General features: G+C 40.3%; 2 protein-coding genes across 2 annotated transcripts in view; one reads left to right on the top strand and one right to left on the bottom strand.

Moving 5' to 3' along the window:
• The window catches only part of LOC134436081 (uncharacterized), a 50,918-nt gene that overhangs the window by 26,469 nt on the left and 8,909 nt on the right, over positions 1–15,540 (bottom strand). The window contains exons 5-10 of the mRNA XM_063185107.1: positions 12,779–13,089; positions 9,844–10,013; positions 8,204–8,497; positions 7,055–7,354; positions 6,665–6,946; positions 6,280–6,417 (exon numbers count right to left, since the gene is read on the bottom strand). Of these exons, the coding sequence (XP_063041177.1) occupies positions 6,280–6,417; positions 6,665–6,946; positions 7,055–7,354; positions 8,204–8,497; positions 9,844–10,013; positions 12,779–13,089 (1,495 nt within the window). The remainder of the gene's footprint in view (positions 1–6,279; positions 6,418–6,664; positions 6,947–7,054; positions 7,355–8,203; positions 8,498–9,843; positions 10,014–12,778; positions 13,090–15,540) is intronic.
• LOC134436719 (coiled-coil domain-containing protein 42 homolog) lies at positions 11,062–13,175 on the top strand. Its single transcript, XM_063186062.1, has 2 exons — positions 11,062–11,636; positions 12,781–13,175. The coding sequence occupies exons 1-2, from the start codon at positions 11,151–11,153 to the stop codon at positions 13,114–13,116; spliced, it is 822 nt and encodes a 273-aa protein (XP_063042132.1). The 5' UTR covers positions 11,062–11,150; the 3' UTR covers positions 13,117–13,175.

Here is a 15,540-nt window from a genome sequence, read left to right as displayed (position 1 = left end):
AAAGGCAACGAAATTTCTTATTTCGAGTAGTGTATGGTTGAGGCTAGCCTACTTTCAAAGCAAGCTTGATAACTAACTCACAAGAAGCTCACAAGCAGACAAAACATTTACCCCACTTTTACTTTCGGTTTGCAACGCCAGCCTGAAATATTCACATTTTAAAAAACAAAACAAAAAACAGTTCCTACCCAAACATGCCGATAGAATCGTCCAAAGCCCGACAAGGGTCAGGAGTCCCATCCTGAGCTGTTGATCCAGTCAGTTCTCTTCACCTCTGTATTTGTTATTGACAACCTGGGACTACGCTTTCACAAACGGAAAACCGCAGGCTCACAGGCACCAGCCGCAGACAGACTGTCAGACGCACTGAAGGAGACGCACTTCTATGTAGCCTACACTGAAATGACGTCAGTCGTCTGGAAATGAAATTGTATCTAGTTCCTCATACCGTAGCAAACAAAGAGAACATCACTTCACGTTGCGTAGCTTATTTTATTGACGGGCAATAAGATACACAACGTGGAGTGCTGTCCTGTTCTCTTTATTTTAATGAGCACCCAGTTGCTTTTAATGTTGTTTTGAGTTGAGCGCGTTAGTAGTTCCCCATATTCAAATCATGTTTGAACATGCGCATCAGCCAAAATACCGAGGCAAATCAATAGCCTATAGGCAATCCTCTGATATCGGGTAGCCTATTTCATAGCATAGAATATTATGACAAGGCTAATGTAGACGAGAAGACAATGTCAAGTCAAGTCAAGTGTACTTTATTGTCAAAAATCTATGTAACAGGGTTAGCACATACGTGAAATTACGTTTGACCAGTCTCCAATGAGCCGTTTAAACATAGGCTACATTTCAGACATTCACAAAATCACATAGGCCTACACACACACACACACACACACACACACACACACACACACACACGCACACACACACACACAATGCCGTAAAACCGATGAGTAAAAACAAATGAATTAACTTTCTGACAAATTCACCCATACCAGACACACGTGCAAAAGGAAACTGTAGGTAGGCCTAGTCTACTGATACAAGACATGTACACACACACACACACACACCCTGTGCAATTATAAGACAAACATTACTGATGGACAATGAATACACACACACACACACACACACACACAGCAGAGAGGTAGGCTACAATCAGTAGTCAACAAATCCTCTGAGCCCATGGCAGAGTAGGGTCAAGCAGAGAGACGTCTCAGTCATCTCTCTCAGAGAACCCGGATATCCTTACAGTCTCTTTGACAATGGATAACTTTGGGGTGCACATTTTAAATAGTAGATTCCCTATCCAATCAGGAATTTGACTGGTGTATCATGTGACCTGTTACCTAGGCAATAGGCTCGTTCGTGACGAAGCAGTGCTGCTTTGCTAAGCAGCGAGCATGCGCACTTTGCCAGTTTGATGGGTTGTGGTTAGAAAAATTGCCTAGCAAAAGCGGCACTGCTTCGTCACTAACGAGTCTAATGGCCAATTGGCTCGTTTTTGATGGAGCAGTGCTGCTTTTGCTGTGCAGCGCGCATGCACTCTTTGCCATTTCAGTGCATTCTGGTTACGAAATTCTAATCAGAATGCATTGAAAAGGCAAAGTGCGCAGGCACGCTGCTTAGCAAAAGCAGCACTGCTCCATCATAAACGAGCCCTATGAAGTGTGTCAAACATGGTGTCTGCATTAATAGTTTGAAAATGTAGCAACACTGGGAATTTAAAAATAAAAAAGTAAAAAGGCAGCAAGTTTGCGAAAAATGTATTTTATTTTTACATTTCCAAAACTTCCCATACAATGTTTTTATGCTGATGTAAGCAATCGATTGACAACGTTCTATGTAAAGGTGCACTGTGTAGTATTTTCAGTAGTTTATGTCCAGAATCCATGCTGCCCATTCACGAATGTTAGCTTTTTCATGATCTCTCACCACCACCATCAATTCAATCAGTTCACCATAATTATTCATTAGGCCAATGTCTGGATTTGGATCTTCCCCATTGTTCGCCATTTTACATTACCAAAAAAATAAAGACTTTTTTTTAGCTGCAAAGCTTACTGTACATTTGTCATACTAGTAAATATAAAGTCATTATTTAGTAAATTTTCGTGAAAAGATCAAATTTGGTAGTAGACAGCACAGTATGAGCTGTGTAGCTGCAATACCTACTCTGGCCACCATCCTACACAGTACACCTTTAATACTCACTACTTCAATATTTTAAGGAAATATTTTTGAAATCAAATTGACCTTGTTCACCTATAGTAAATAGCTTTTTGACATTTTGAAGTCATCTAGTCCAGATGTCCAATGCAATGGATTAAAAAGAAAAAAAAAAAAACATTATGATTTCTCCCAGTAGTGGGATCAACTGGGAAACATTTTCATCAGCAGAGTATAATGCAGTTACCGGTATATTATCAAAATCAGAATCAGATAAAAAACAAAAACAAAAAAATCATCTTTATTACAGAGCTTAAATTCAGATATAATACTTTAACACAAAAAATTACAGCAGTAAATTAATTAGTAGTAACGTACATACATGTATTAAGTCAGGGGTTGGGAACCTTTTTCTCGAGGGGCCACTTCAAATTCATCCGAGGGCCGTAAAAGTCCTCCGAGGGCCGTACTATGAACACAAACCAGGATTTCCCCCTGCACTTTAGGCCTATATTGAAGGCAGCCACTTTTAAAACAGACCCCACCTTCTCTAGGTCCCCTGAATATAACTTAATTGTATTGCAAATGTATTTTCTAAAATTCCATTACAAAATATGTCATATTTCATGTGAAGCTGCATAACATTAAAATTACATCGGGGGTTGGATAAAACGGCCTCAAGGGCCGCAGAGACAAAGGTTCCCCACCCCTGTACTAAGTGAAGTACACACTGTACATGGTTTCCAAGTACATACCGGTATGTATACCAGTAAAAGCAGGAAAAATAAGTGGCTTTACATTCTTCAATACCAGGTACAATAAAAACATGTATATGACAAAAAAATAGATGGTGGAACTTGAATCTTCTGAAATGTAACAAGGAAAAGTCCCCCCCCCCAACACACACACACTTAAACATGTTGCTTAAAATTTACAACATTGTCAAAATTCTGCCTTCCAGGTGTAACCTGAATTTCCAAACTTATCAATAAATTTCACAGTGAATGAATTGGCCGGTTTCTTCACACCTTAACAATTCTGCCCTACAAAGCAAAAAAGCACTGTAAAATGAGTTATTATGATTTTAACGACTTGTATACCAAATTCTAAATAGGCTATGAAATAATGATCATCTATAAAGACTGTAGTAAGTGACAACACTGCCACCTGTCTCTGTAATCTACTTAAAACTACTTAAAGACATTTTACTCCGTTTGGAGGTCTGTGCAGTTACTGCCTTTTTGCTTTGTAGGGCAGAATTGTACTGTAACATCCTGTGAGCTTCCTAGGATGGCTGCACATGTTCAGATGCAGATTTGTTTGAGCCAGATCATTGGGAACAAATTTCTGATAGCCTGGGAAATCCCATGCCACTTTGCACAATAGTATTTTTGGAAAAAAGCTTCGCACACTTCTTTGGATTTTTTTCTTCTTTAAGTTATTTTTTCTTCTTCTTTTCTTCAAAGAAGTGTGCGAACCTTTTTTTCCAAAAATACGTAATCTTTTTGTTCAGCACCAGGGATTGTGCACAAGTACGGTAACTCTCTACTTTGCACAATAGTCCCAATCTGAGAGACACGTGTGATTGGGTCTGGTGATAACCAGGCAACATTTTTGAGCTTCAAGGTTTCCCCCTTGTGAAAATAGCACTTAAAGCAATATCACCTCTAGAATAAACGCACTGGAAACTAAGCTCATTTTACACAGTAGCACTAAAGAAATGTGAGACAGAGATCACTCCAACCATGTCATGATCATTCTGACCATATTTTTTTGTTTTTGACCTTTTGACATTTTCAACTCCCTCATCTTCCATTTTCTCTGCATTTTTTTCCATTTTACTGTAAAAAGCTTCAACAGCTTGAAATTACCTCCTGCTAACGTGGCATTGTGGCATTGTGGCATTGAGAAGCCTTGCCAATGTACACAGCACATCCGCACGCTCATTCTGGAGCCCTTTCAGTATCAAGTTCAGTTAGACTTGCTGAGTTATGTGAGAGACTAAGGCCAGAAAGCCAGAAAAGTCACAAACAATCGATTTCTATTAAAGATACTAGGGCTGTAACACGATTATATACAAAAAGATTATTTGGATCAAAATTGAATCATAATCATGATCATTCAACAACAAACAACTGAATGTTGTTCCTAATGTTATTTAAAATAACGAAATGAATAAAACCAAGAATGTACTAAATAAAGGATGAACAAAATAAAATTGATATGTTGAAATGTTAAAGGCACAACATTGCTTTCAAATGCTTATTAATACTTGAATGCGTGCACAGACAGGGATTCGAAAATAGTACCAGGCTGAAACCACGGAAACCACTAACATTCAGGCAACTACAAAACAGGTTTCTAACCATGCACTGCACAGCTCCAATGGGACTTACCATGTTAAACACCTATAGCCACGTAGCATTTTGAGATTCCTGTCTGCGTGCGCAGCCAGACATTGGACAGCATAAAAAACCCATGTATAGCATGAAACTTAGGTGGGCCTACAGATGTATAGCATGAAACTTAGGCGGGCCTACAGATTTTTATAAAAAACTCATGTATAGCATGAAACTTAGGCGGGCCTCCAGATTTTTGGCCAGTACCACCGGCCTGTCAACATGTTCTGGCTCCAAGGACGTCTTTCGTGTCGTGGTTGACATCTTGAAGATACATGTGTTGCTGTGGCAGAAGGTTTCACGCTCACCGTTCCACAAGATGTTTAGTCACTCCCATTGGCTCCCTATGCTGAGGAGAGATGTGAGTTTGTTAATACATTACAATACACTTAGCTGACACAAAGGGACTTACAATTATTTACAGGGTATTGACTACAGTCAGTTATTTACAGGGTACTGGTCTAAAGACATCATCCTTAGGCCACGGCTACCCAGGATGTGCTTGAGAAAACGCATTATATTACATCACACAGACTGCAAGGGCTTAAAGGGGCTCTATGTAGGATTAAAAGCTCATTAATCACTGTTCCGAGTCAGTCGATGCTTATTTGAATCATTAGTAAGTGAACGATTACTCTCGCGACCACCCTCACGGCCGGTCTGCTGAGAACCCCAAATGTAACTTCTGACAGACCGACCCGCTACAAGTGTCGTGGGAAACACAACCCTCCGTTGTGGGCTACAGATAACCCATTAGGTGGTGCTTTCCCAGGCAATCCTCCGTTGTGGTAAACAGTTTCAGTTGAAGGAGGTGGAGCTAGAAATTACATGAAATTGAACATTGAAAAGTTTGTACAATTTTGGCATTAGATATACTGTAGAAATAATCACAATCTGTAGCAGGGACTCGTTGCTTTATATTCACTTTTGTACTTGTTTCATATACGGTTGCACTCTGTTCCTTTCCATGTTTTTACCAGGGAAAACTATGTGACCAGGAAGATACATTCAAGGTCGCCTGATATGAAACAATGTAACCCCTGTGTTTTACCATTTCTCCTATGCCTTGTCTGTAGTAGAAATGATAGACAGAGAGAAAAATGCCAAGTGAGGAACATGTTTTTTCGGCTTATCAATCTCTCTCCTTTTGCGAAAGTCAATTGTAAACCTGATCTGATTGTCGTGGTCTAATTGTGTATTAATTCGTTTTCTTGACAGATATTTTTGTTCAAAAATCTAATTTAAAAAAATCCAGTTGAAATGTTATTTCTGTTAGGGTAAAATAGCTTTTATGTAGCAAAAGCATAACTGAAAATATTACACCTAAGCTTTCATAACTACACACTATGCCTTCTGCTTGAACAACCTATGTATAATTTATATAGGGCGTATATACTGTACGTACGTACGTGTTTTTTGACATGTCAAATGTGTGTATACAAAGCATCAAACGCAAATGTCCATAATATCTGAAATATATTGTGTCGAGTAGCAGAAAGTATCAGATATTTAGGATACCAAAACATTTTGCATACCATCTATTTTTTTGCAATAATTAATTAAATAAGGCCAACGCGAGAAAAAATGTGTTGCTTTTAAAAAGTTCAACTTCTAATTCCTTGGCTGACAGTGAGAACTGGAGATTGCGGTTTCAATATTTATTTTATTTTGTTTCATTCCCACGTGTAGAACTTACCAAAGCAGAGCATATTTCTCATTTTGGCCAAGATCACCAGACCAGCAGCAATAAGCAGCACTGCTAGAGCACCAACAATGGCTCCAATTGGCGGGCCAGAGTCGGAGCCAGGGCAGGGATCCTCGAGAAGTTTTCCCTCTACAAATGTCAGAAACGTGACTGTTGCTATTATTGTTATTGGTATTACCGTATTATTATTATAGTAATAAATGTTATCATTAGCCATAATACTACTGATAATAATAATAATAATAATAAAATGAAGAAGAAGAAGAAGAAGAAGAAGAAGAAGAAGAAGAAGAAGAAAAAGAAGAAAGACAAAGTTTATGTATGTAAATTAACTGTAAAATCATGTAAGACTTATAGTTCCGAAAGACAGCGTCACCTGTTTCCCATTCCACTATAATGGGTTTGTCCAGGGTCCTGTGTTCCACTTTACATCTATGCATATGTATCTCCTCTTTCTCCGCTATAATGGTCACTCTAATCTGGTGGGTTCCATCTCCGTTAGGCAAGACATCGCTTGGGTGGCCATCCTTCTCAGGCCAATCATTCTTCAGGATGCTGATCTTGATGTCCTTCGGGTAGAAGCCTGTGGCCAAGCATGTCAAAAGGTCTCTACCATGAGGTCTCCCGTTTCTGGCAAAAAGATGAACCTTTGGGGGATCTGGAAAACCAATGAAAAGAAATGATAATTTATCGTCATTTTTACAGTGTAATGTCAAGGCATCCAACCTCAGGAAACATTGGTACTGGTGCTACTGAAACAACATACGTTGTTTTTGGCTTTCTGTAAGTTCACGGTCTCCATATGATCGGAACTTGTCCAGCCACTCCACACACTCCTTCTCCAGGTAGCCCTTGGTGTACTGGTTCAGGATTGGCACGTCGTCCCACTTCCTTTTCGTCTGTAGAGCAGCATTGACCGGTGCCACCCACTGCATCGAGTTGTCATCAAAGGAGAGGAAATCGCTGCCATCGTAGCTGTATTCATCAACACCCTTGACAAACTTTAGAGACCCGTCTTGCGTTTTGACAGCCTCACAGCCATGTCTCCACATCAGGGAATGGACATCTGAAGAAGAACATTAGAGCAAATGTAATGCAAGTTATGTTATTCAAATAAATGTTTGCAGCCCATGGCCATGTTCATCTTTACAGTATATCAAGTGATGGGTTGATAAACATGTATTTTGGGTTTTTTAGTAACACTTAACCTGACGCCTGGTGTCATAAGCAAGTCATTACAGTGTCATAATAATAGTGTCATGGCACAGTTATGCATGTGTCATGAATATTATGTCCATGTCATAAACAAGACTGTTGGCCTTTAGTGACATTCGGTTATGACAAAGACAACCCAAGGTCATAAAATGCTTATGACATGGACATCATGTTTATGACTTCTCTATGACTGTGTCATGACACTGTAATGACATGCTTATTACACCGGCGTCAAGTAAAGTGTTACCGCTTTTTTAGTATGACGTACATTGTTCTCCTCATATTTGTGCACAGATAGGGAACAGGTGTTGCTAAAGCACCGACCTGCCACTTTGACCTACTGGACAAAAAGTGTCCTTTTTGATTTTTTTTTTTGTCACAATTAACTGTGGTCCATGTTGACATGATAATCTACAAATGCGTCACGATCAAAAGCATATGACAGTAATGCCCCAGTGTAATACATACTATAGCCTCTCTAGCCTAATAAAGCAACCGGAAGCCCTCTCCCCACCCCCCCTTCGCCACCTGCCCCCCCCAAATGTCTGCTGTTCATTACACCTCACTATCACATTTTACCAAAGGTCTATATCCGAAAAGTAACACAAATCGGAATAGTACTAGAAACAATGGGACGTTTCCATTTTATTTTTCATAATAAAATTACATAAATGTGCCACTAAGATATTTTGACATTTACCACTTGTGTTGTGTCTCATCCGTTCCATCAGGATGTTGACGTTGACTTTGAACCACTGCTCTTTACTCTTGCGGGATGCGGTGCCCTTCTCCCAGTAGTCTGCCGGAAGCTTTGCTTTCATCCAATCCTGTTCAGGTACCTTGACCTTCTTTTCGCTGTTGTAGTAGTCAATCTTCCTGTCGTCTAGTAGTCCCATGGCAGTGAACTCGTAGATGCCAGGAGCAGAGACGGGCTGTGACAGGGCAGTGTACACATAGTACAGGGAGTGCCTTCCTGGCTCTACCTGTATATCAGCTTTGAGGAGAAAATGAAAAAGAATCAACAGCTTAATAGCTACTGTAATATTATAGTAAAATGTTTGTCATATTGTTATAGTAATATATACAAGGCTCTAAATTAACACCAGCCAAACGCTGATTAATTTTCTGTTTGGCTGGTAGGAAAGACCCAATTACTAGCCACTTTGACCCACTAGTGAGTACTATCTGTTTGGCTAGTAAGATTAACATCTACGTACTAACCATTTTGGCTGGTGACACACACACACACACACACACACACACACACACACACACACACACACACACTAATGGTGTACTTTACGGAACAGTGGGTCACCACAGCACAGTAACAAATAAACAAAAGTTGAACCTCCACATGATACCTCTATTCATCTATGCTCTGGTTTTAGTGACAACATACATAAAATGTGGTAAAATAATACAAATTGTACACGTTCTAAAGTGTTGCCAGTATAGTCTCGTTATTCTTTAGGCTTTTACAATTCAAGCTGCCATTACTGAAAGATTTCTGGTAGCAGTTTGGGGAATGTTTACTATTTTAACATGTTCCTGACAGTTGTCTATTTGATTCACTATGATACTTTGTTCAACATTAATTACCCTTCATATAGTGACTCTTATCAGCTGGATGATAAGGGTAATTCCTCTTTTTGGTGCAGACAATTTGAGGAATGTACTTCATGAAGTTCTTCAAAACAATGCATAGTTTTTTGGAGAGCGGAGCTAGTTCATCGAGTCGTTTAATGCAGATAAATCACACATTTTACTATGCGTTCTTTATAGCTGCTTGGCGATACAGTGTTTCAATACAGAAGCAGTTTCAGACCTGAGTCCGCTACAAAGAAAACACAAACTCGGACGACGCAACAAGGGCGTTCCGCTCCAGACAAGTGACAAGGCCAGAAGTGCGTACTCGCCATTTGGCGTGCTGTTTACGCACAGACAAGCCTCACAACACAACGTATTAACTGATGAGGGGCCACGTATAAACCACACTGGCATTTTTAATACTTCGGTCCTAAAGGAACTAGGACCTTACAAGGTCACAAAAACACTTCGTACTAGGGCCTATAGCTTACACACCGACTGTTACCGAGAAGACGTGGTGAAAACGCTTTGTCCGGGAAATAATCTCGAAAGGCAACATCTTCAAATATCGTTTGCCAAAACATAATCGGACTACTGTTTCGCATAGTTCTTCGGCTAAAAGTACACATTAAGTGTAAAAAAATATTATCTAGTATATGCCAACCGAAATCGTTTTGCGATCAGTGGTTGTTAAGTTTCGGTTTCGCTTTGCTCCGCTGGCGTTAAACAGTTTAAAAAAATAATTCTTACCCAAACATGCCAGGAGAAACGTGGAGATCGTGAAAAGAGTTACACGAGACATACTGATCAATGTTGATCTCAACTGTTCTCCACACTTTATGGCTCGAAATTGCGGATTTTGACTGCCCGCGTAAATGCGTAGGCCCTTGGCCTCGCCGACTCCAGGAAACCTTCCGTCTCTTCAAGCTGTATAGAGCGCAGATGCGGGGAAACATACTGGTTCATAATAAGCGTCAGCCAATGATCTTCTACCAAGAGAAGCCATCGCTTATTACTATGTGAAATGTACCCATAGAGGTTTGGTTGCAAAACTGATGTGGGAAAGAACACCGTTTACCCTATGCGTAAAATAGCTCTAAGCACAGAGCCGTGTGAAATACGTGCGATTTTTTAAAAGTCCTGCCTGGGTGTCAAATGGGAAAGTGGGCAGGGGAAATGGAATCGAAATTCTATTCAGCTTAATGCACCCAGCAAGCAAGCAAACAATTAAAACAAGCGCTCAAATACACACTCGAATAAACCAATGTATAGCTGTACATTCAAAGTGTGTCAGCATGCTGTTTGGCAAGATAGAAACACACATTTCAAAGAAAAAAAAGCTTGGTGACATTTTATTCACTTGTGCATTTCTGTGACTGTGACAAAAGCAAAATAAACCCAAAGCTTTCACTGAACACAACGCAAAAGCAAAATAAACCCAAGGCTTTCACTGAACACTTGCAAAGGCAAAATAAACCCAAAGCTTTCACTGAACACAACGCAAAAGCAAAATAAACCCAAGGCTGTCACTGCGTTTTGGCTTTCTAACAATAAAAGGCAGGGTACTCCAAATAATAGGCTGGCGAAAAGATCAATAAAAATGTTTAACAGACTATTTCAATGGGCCATTTTTGGATGCCGGGCTCCGCCCTACTGGTGATGCAACGCTTAAGCTACACACAGCTGTAGTGATCTGAAGTCTATGAAAATCAGGCAAATGCCTTGCATGAATAACAGAAAACTAAAGAGATGTAATGCACTCTCCCGGTAGTAGGTTCGTGTGTATTTCAGAAGTGACCAACACTGCCCTTTATGCGCCTCAACTTCAACGTGAATGAATGGCTTTTATGTGTTTATTATGGGTTTTTTTTCCGCACAGGCCACTACAATGAACATATGACCCTGACATACAATATGAACTTTCACATTCACTTGTCGTTTTAACTACCACAGGAGGGCGCCGTTGAGTGTTTTACTCACTCCTGTTACTTTAGTAACCAGAAACCAAACAATTGAGTGAACTGTTTTGGGGAGAACTTCTCTCGGATTGCTCGAAAATGGCTCAAAGTCAACTGGATGATTATTTCAGACAGGTTTTCGAGGAGAGCATTTTGGATTTACCGGTGCATAAGCAGAGCTTGACGAGCAACGCCATGAGATTTCTGGACAAAAGACAAGAAATAGATGCCGTGGATGCGTCCTTGCAGTCCAAGCGCAACGAATTCAAGGTAGCCTGCGAACAAATTAGGCAAAGGCGAGACAAGCTGAGTAACAACGAAGGGAAGGCAAAGGAGGCACTGTTCAAATTCGACAAGTTCATCACAGAAAACGACGCGAAAAGATCCCGAGGCAAGAAAAAAGCTGACTTGCAAAAAGTGATGGTCGCCCAGAAAGAACAAGAACTAGACGATTTGAAAAGAGAGTACCGCACCTTGCTTTCCAGAAGAGAGAAACTTAGTTGCAGAGTAACAAAGTCAACCGTGTATCATGCGTTTCTAACGAAACTTACGCACATGTCAAAAAAATTCGAGGACATCGCCCAGGTATAATGCCGCTACTCCAATCTGCTACTTTAAAAAAAATATAACTATTATTATTATTTACTATTGCCACTGTCACTGTTATTATTGTCTTATTATTGTAATGTCTACATTCTTTTTTTAATCTTAGGCCTATCTTCTGTCTACATGTTACATATTACATGTTCAATGTTAAATGCTCATTTGTAGCCTACTGTACTTAGTGTTATTCACTTATTGTTACCAGTCAGGGGTGGATTAATGCATCTTTCCAAGGTGCTTTATGTGCCAGCCAATATGAAGTGGTATAGTCCCTATAGGCCAAGCCAGGTCTGATCGTAGGGGGGCCCAAGGGGCCAGGACTGACTTGGCCCCATGGCCACAACCCAAGCTGGTCTTCAAAACCACCTCCTTTGCAATAATCATCTTTCCAATTATTTGAGTTCATGTGCTACCATTGATTGTGGTTGCTAAAAACGACTTGTGTTGTGTGTAGGCCTACCTACTGTTTGGTGGATTCGGCATTCAAAATTATGCCTTTGGGCTGTCAGTCATGACTGATGGGTAGTAATCTCAGCATAGCATCACATGCGTGGAAGTCTGGCCCAGGGGGCCATAATTTCTTAATTCGCCCCTGCTGTTACCTGTCCTGTCTTGCACTTCATGTCAGGTTTGTGTATGTCTAGGCTATGTCTTGGCATGGTAGGCCATAGAGAGAAAACGTGATTTCATTTTCCTTGTCGGCCTATGATTTGTGCATATGAAGACAGTGACAATAAAAGCTGACTTGACTTGACTTGACAGGTAATAGGGATGCAAATTATCGATTAATTCGTAGTTAATTTATATTTATTTGTAATTAATTAGTTGATAGCCTTATCGATCGACTTATGATTAATTGATAAGCGGCGTTTTCCCCCTGAAATCTCAATGTTTCTAGAAAAAAAAACCTTAATTTAAATTAATTATATTTCAATTCTTTAATCCAGAGGTGATTAAAATATTCCCACACCCCTCTTCACACACACACTCTTGCCATGTCCATTTCACCTGGGTCTCTTGTCAGTTGAAGTGTCGATTAATTCATTGTGATTAATGTTTTTTTAATCGATGAACGCATTGATTGATTAAAGTCGATTAATCGATGAATCGTTTGCATCGCTAACAGGTAATTGCTCGCTTCGACACCCTTCTGGCCACTCGGGACCAGTTGCTGGAGCAAGGGACGCGAGCAGACAGCCAAGCGGAGCGACAACACGTCGAGCTGAGGCGCTACGTCAGTCACCAGAGCTCCCTCCTGCTGCAGCTGAACAACGCGCTGTCCAAACTGCAGACCGAACTGGACGCCGTCTTTTCCCGCGGCGGCAAGCTGGAGTACGCCTGGAACAGCATCCAGTCCACAGCGGCCAGGGAGACTCTGATGCTGGGTCAAGTGAAGTTTGGCATTTTGAACCTGTTCCACACCGCCGTGCAGCGACTGGAGATGACGATGATGTGCCATTAGAGGACAGCATAAAGCAACTGGAGAAGATTCATCTTTTTATTCAGGACTTAGTCGACATCACTAGTAGTAGTGTGTGATTTTAATCTGACTTCCCACAAGAAGGGCCTATTTGGAGAGGCTAACCACCATTGTGCAATTAGATTAGACTTCTGTGGGCCTATAGTAGACAGACATATTATGAAACAGCGCATTAACATATAGGTCTACTATATGTGACCATATACGTAGTATGTAGGCTATTGCATCTGTAAACCAAAATGTGCCAAAAATGTTGATGTAAGAAGGTCGTGTTAGGCTACGCCTTGCTGCAAATGAAATAGAAGTATAGCCTAATATGAAAATGTGTTTGTGAAATATTCACCTTAAATGACTACTTAGGAAAGGACAAAAGCAACATGTGAAAGGCAGAGATCATGTGAAAGACAGAGATCATGTAAAAGACAGAGATCATGTGCTGTTTCATGTTTAAAGACCGTCCTATGCTTATCTCTGAAGTGGCATTTTGAACCTGTTCCACACCGACCGTGCAGCGACTGGAGACGAGGATGCCGTGCCACTCGAGGACAGTGTAAAGCAACTGGAGAAGATTCATCTTTTTATTCAGGACTTAGTTGACATCACTTGTAGTGTGTGACTTAAATTTGACTTCCCAATGAAGTGCCAAGTAGGCAATTTGAAGAGGCTAACCACCATTGTTATTAGATTAGATTTGTGTGGGCCTATAAACACATTATGAAAAAACGCATAACATATAGGCTAGGCCTACTATGTAACAGTATACGTATGTATTGCATCTGTGAACCAAACTGTGCCATATGTTTTGATATAAGTACACTATGTTAGGCTACACTTTGCTGCAAATAAAATAGAAGTATATAATAGCCCAATATGAAAATGTGTTTGTTAAAATATTCACCTTTTAGGGAAAAAATAAATAAAAAACAGGCCTACTTAGGAAAACAATTTTCTCATTATGAAGCTGAAACAATAACCTGCAATAATAACAAATAGTTATCTTCTTACATTTTTAAGTTATATATTTTTTACGATATAATGCTAAACTCCGGTCCAAAATAAACTTTCACACGTGTTCCACAATGGCTGTCTAGTCCTTCAGTGCATCCAAGTCTCCAGTCCAGAGCATCATCACCAAAATCGAACACACACACAAACACACACACAGGCACAGGGTGGGCTTTTGAGGAATATTAATCCTCAGTGTTTCAATATGGGCCTATAGACAGAAAAAGACAGAGATCATGAGCTGCTTCATGTCAAAAGACCCTCGTGTGCTTGTCTCTCTTTTTTGTTGTTTGATGTATTTTGTTGTTGTAAGATTTGATTTGTATACTTTTACTTTGACAGGACAGTTTAAGAGTAAACAGGAAATGGCAGGGAGGAAGTGATGGGGGCGGGGCCGGGAATCAGCACAGGCAGGACTCAAACCCGGGTCCCCATGGGCAATTAAGCCTGCCCAAATCAACAGAATAGCATGTTGTCAGAGTCATGGGTACTTCTTGATAGAAGCCTTTGCTTGTTCTGCATTGAAAGCTAAGTGGTGAGGGAGTGTTACCCATAGACATCATATAGATTATACACTCACCGGCCACTACATTAGGAACACCTGTTACAACTGTTCATTGATGCAAATTTCTGATCGATGCATTTGTGCATGTAGACATGGCCGAGATGATCTGATAGAGTTCAAACCAAGCATTATAATGGGGAAGAAAGGTTATTTAAATGACTTTTAACATGGCATGGCTGTGGGTGCCGAAGGGCTTGATTTGAGTATTTCAGAAAAGACAGATCTACTGGGATATTCACACACAACCATCTCTAGTGTTTACAAAGAATTATAAGAAAAAGAAAAAAAAGCAGTGAACAGCGATTCTGTGGGCAAAAATGACTTGTTGATGGCAGAGGTCAGAGGAGAATAGGCGTACTGATTTGAGTTGATACAAAAGCAACATTAAGTAAAAAAAATAACACTCATTACAACCGAGGTATGCAGAAGAGAATCCCTGATTAAACAGCACATCAAATCTTGAGGCAAATGGGCTACAGCTNCAGAAAACCACATTTGGTACCACTCCAGTCAGCTAAGAACACGAAAAAGAGGCAACAATGTACACAGGCTCACCATACAGTAAACGGCACTAGAAGATCGGACAAATGTTGCCTGGTCTTGATAGCTACTGCAACACTCAGGTAGAATTTGGCATCAACAGCATGAAAACATGGGTCAACCCTGCTTTACATCAACATTTTAGGCTGGGAATATAATGGCATAAAGACATTTTCTTAGCATAATTTGGGCCAATTAGTACCAATTTATCTTTGTTGGAATTCCACAGCCTACCCGAGTTTTGTTGTAGGCAGTTCAGGCAGTTCTGAAGGCAAAAGGGGGTCCAACCCAGCAGT

This window comes from Engraulis encrasicolus, chromosome 20, assembly GCF_034702125.1.
Source record: "Engraulis encrasicolus isolate BLACKSEA-1 chromosome 20, IST_EnEncr_1.0, whole genome shotgun sequence".
NCBI classification, from domain to species: Eukaryota; Metazoa; Chordata; class Actinopteri; order Clupeiformes; family Engraulidae; genus Engraulis; species Engraulis encrasicolus.
Note: the sequence above shows the minus strand (reverse complement) of the source record. Positions and strands in the feature narration are given on the sequence as shown.

Coding starts and splice junctions, on each gene's coding strand:
- LOC134436719 (XM_063186062.1), top strand. CDS start 11,151: ATGGCTCAAAGTCAACTGGATGATTATTTCAGACAGGTTTTCGAGGAG. Junction 11,637..12,780: donor AATTCGAGGACATCGCCCAG/GTATAATGCCGC, acceptor CATCGCTAACAG/GTAATTGCTCGCTTCGACAC.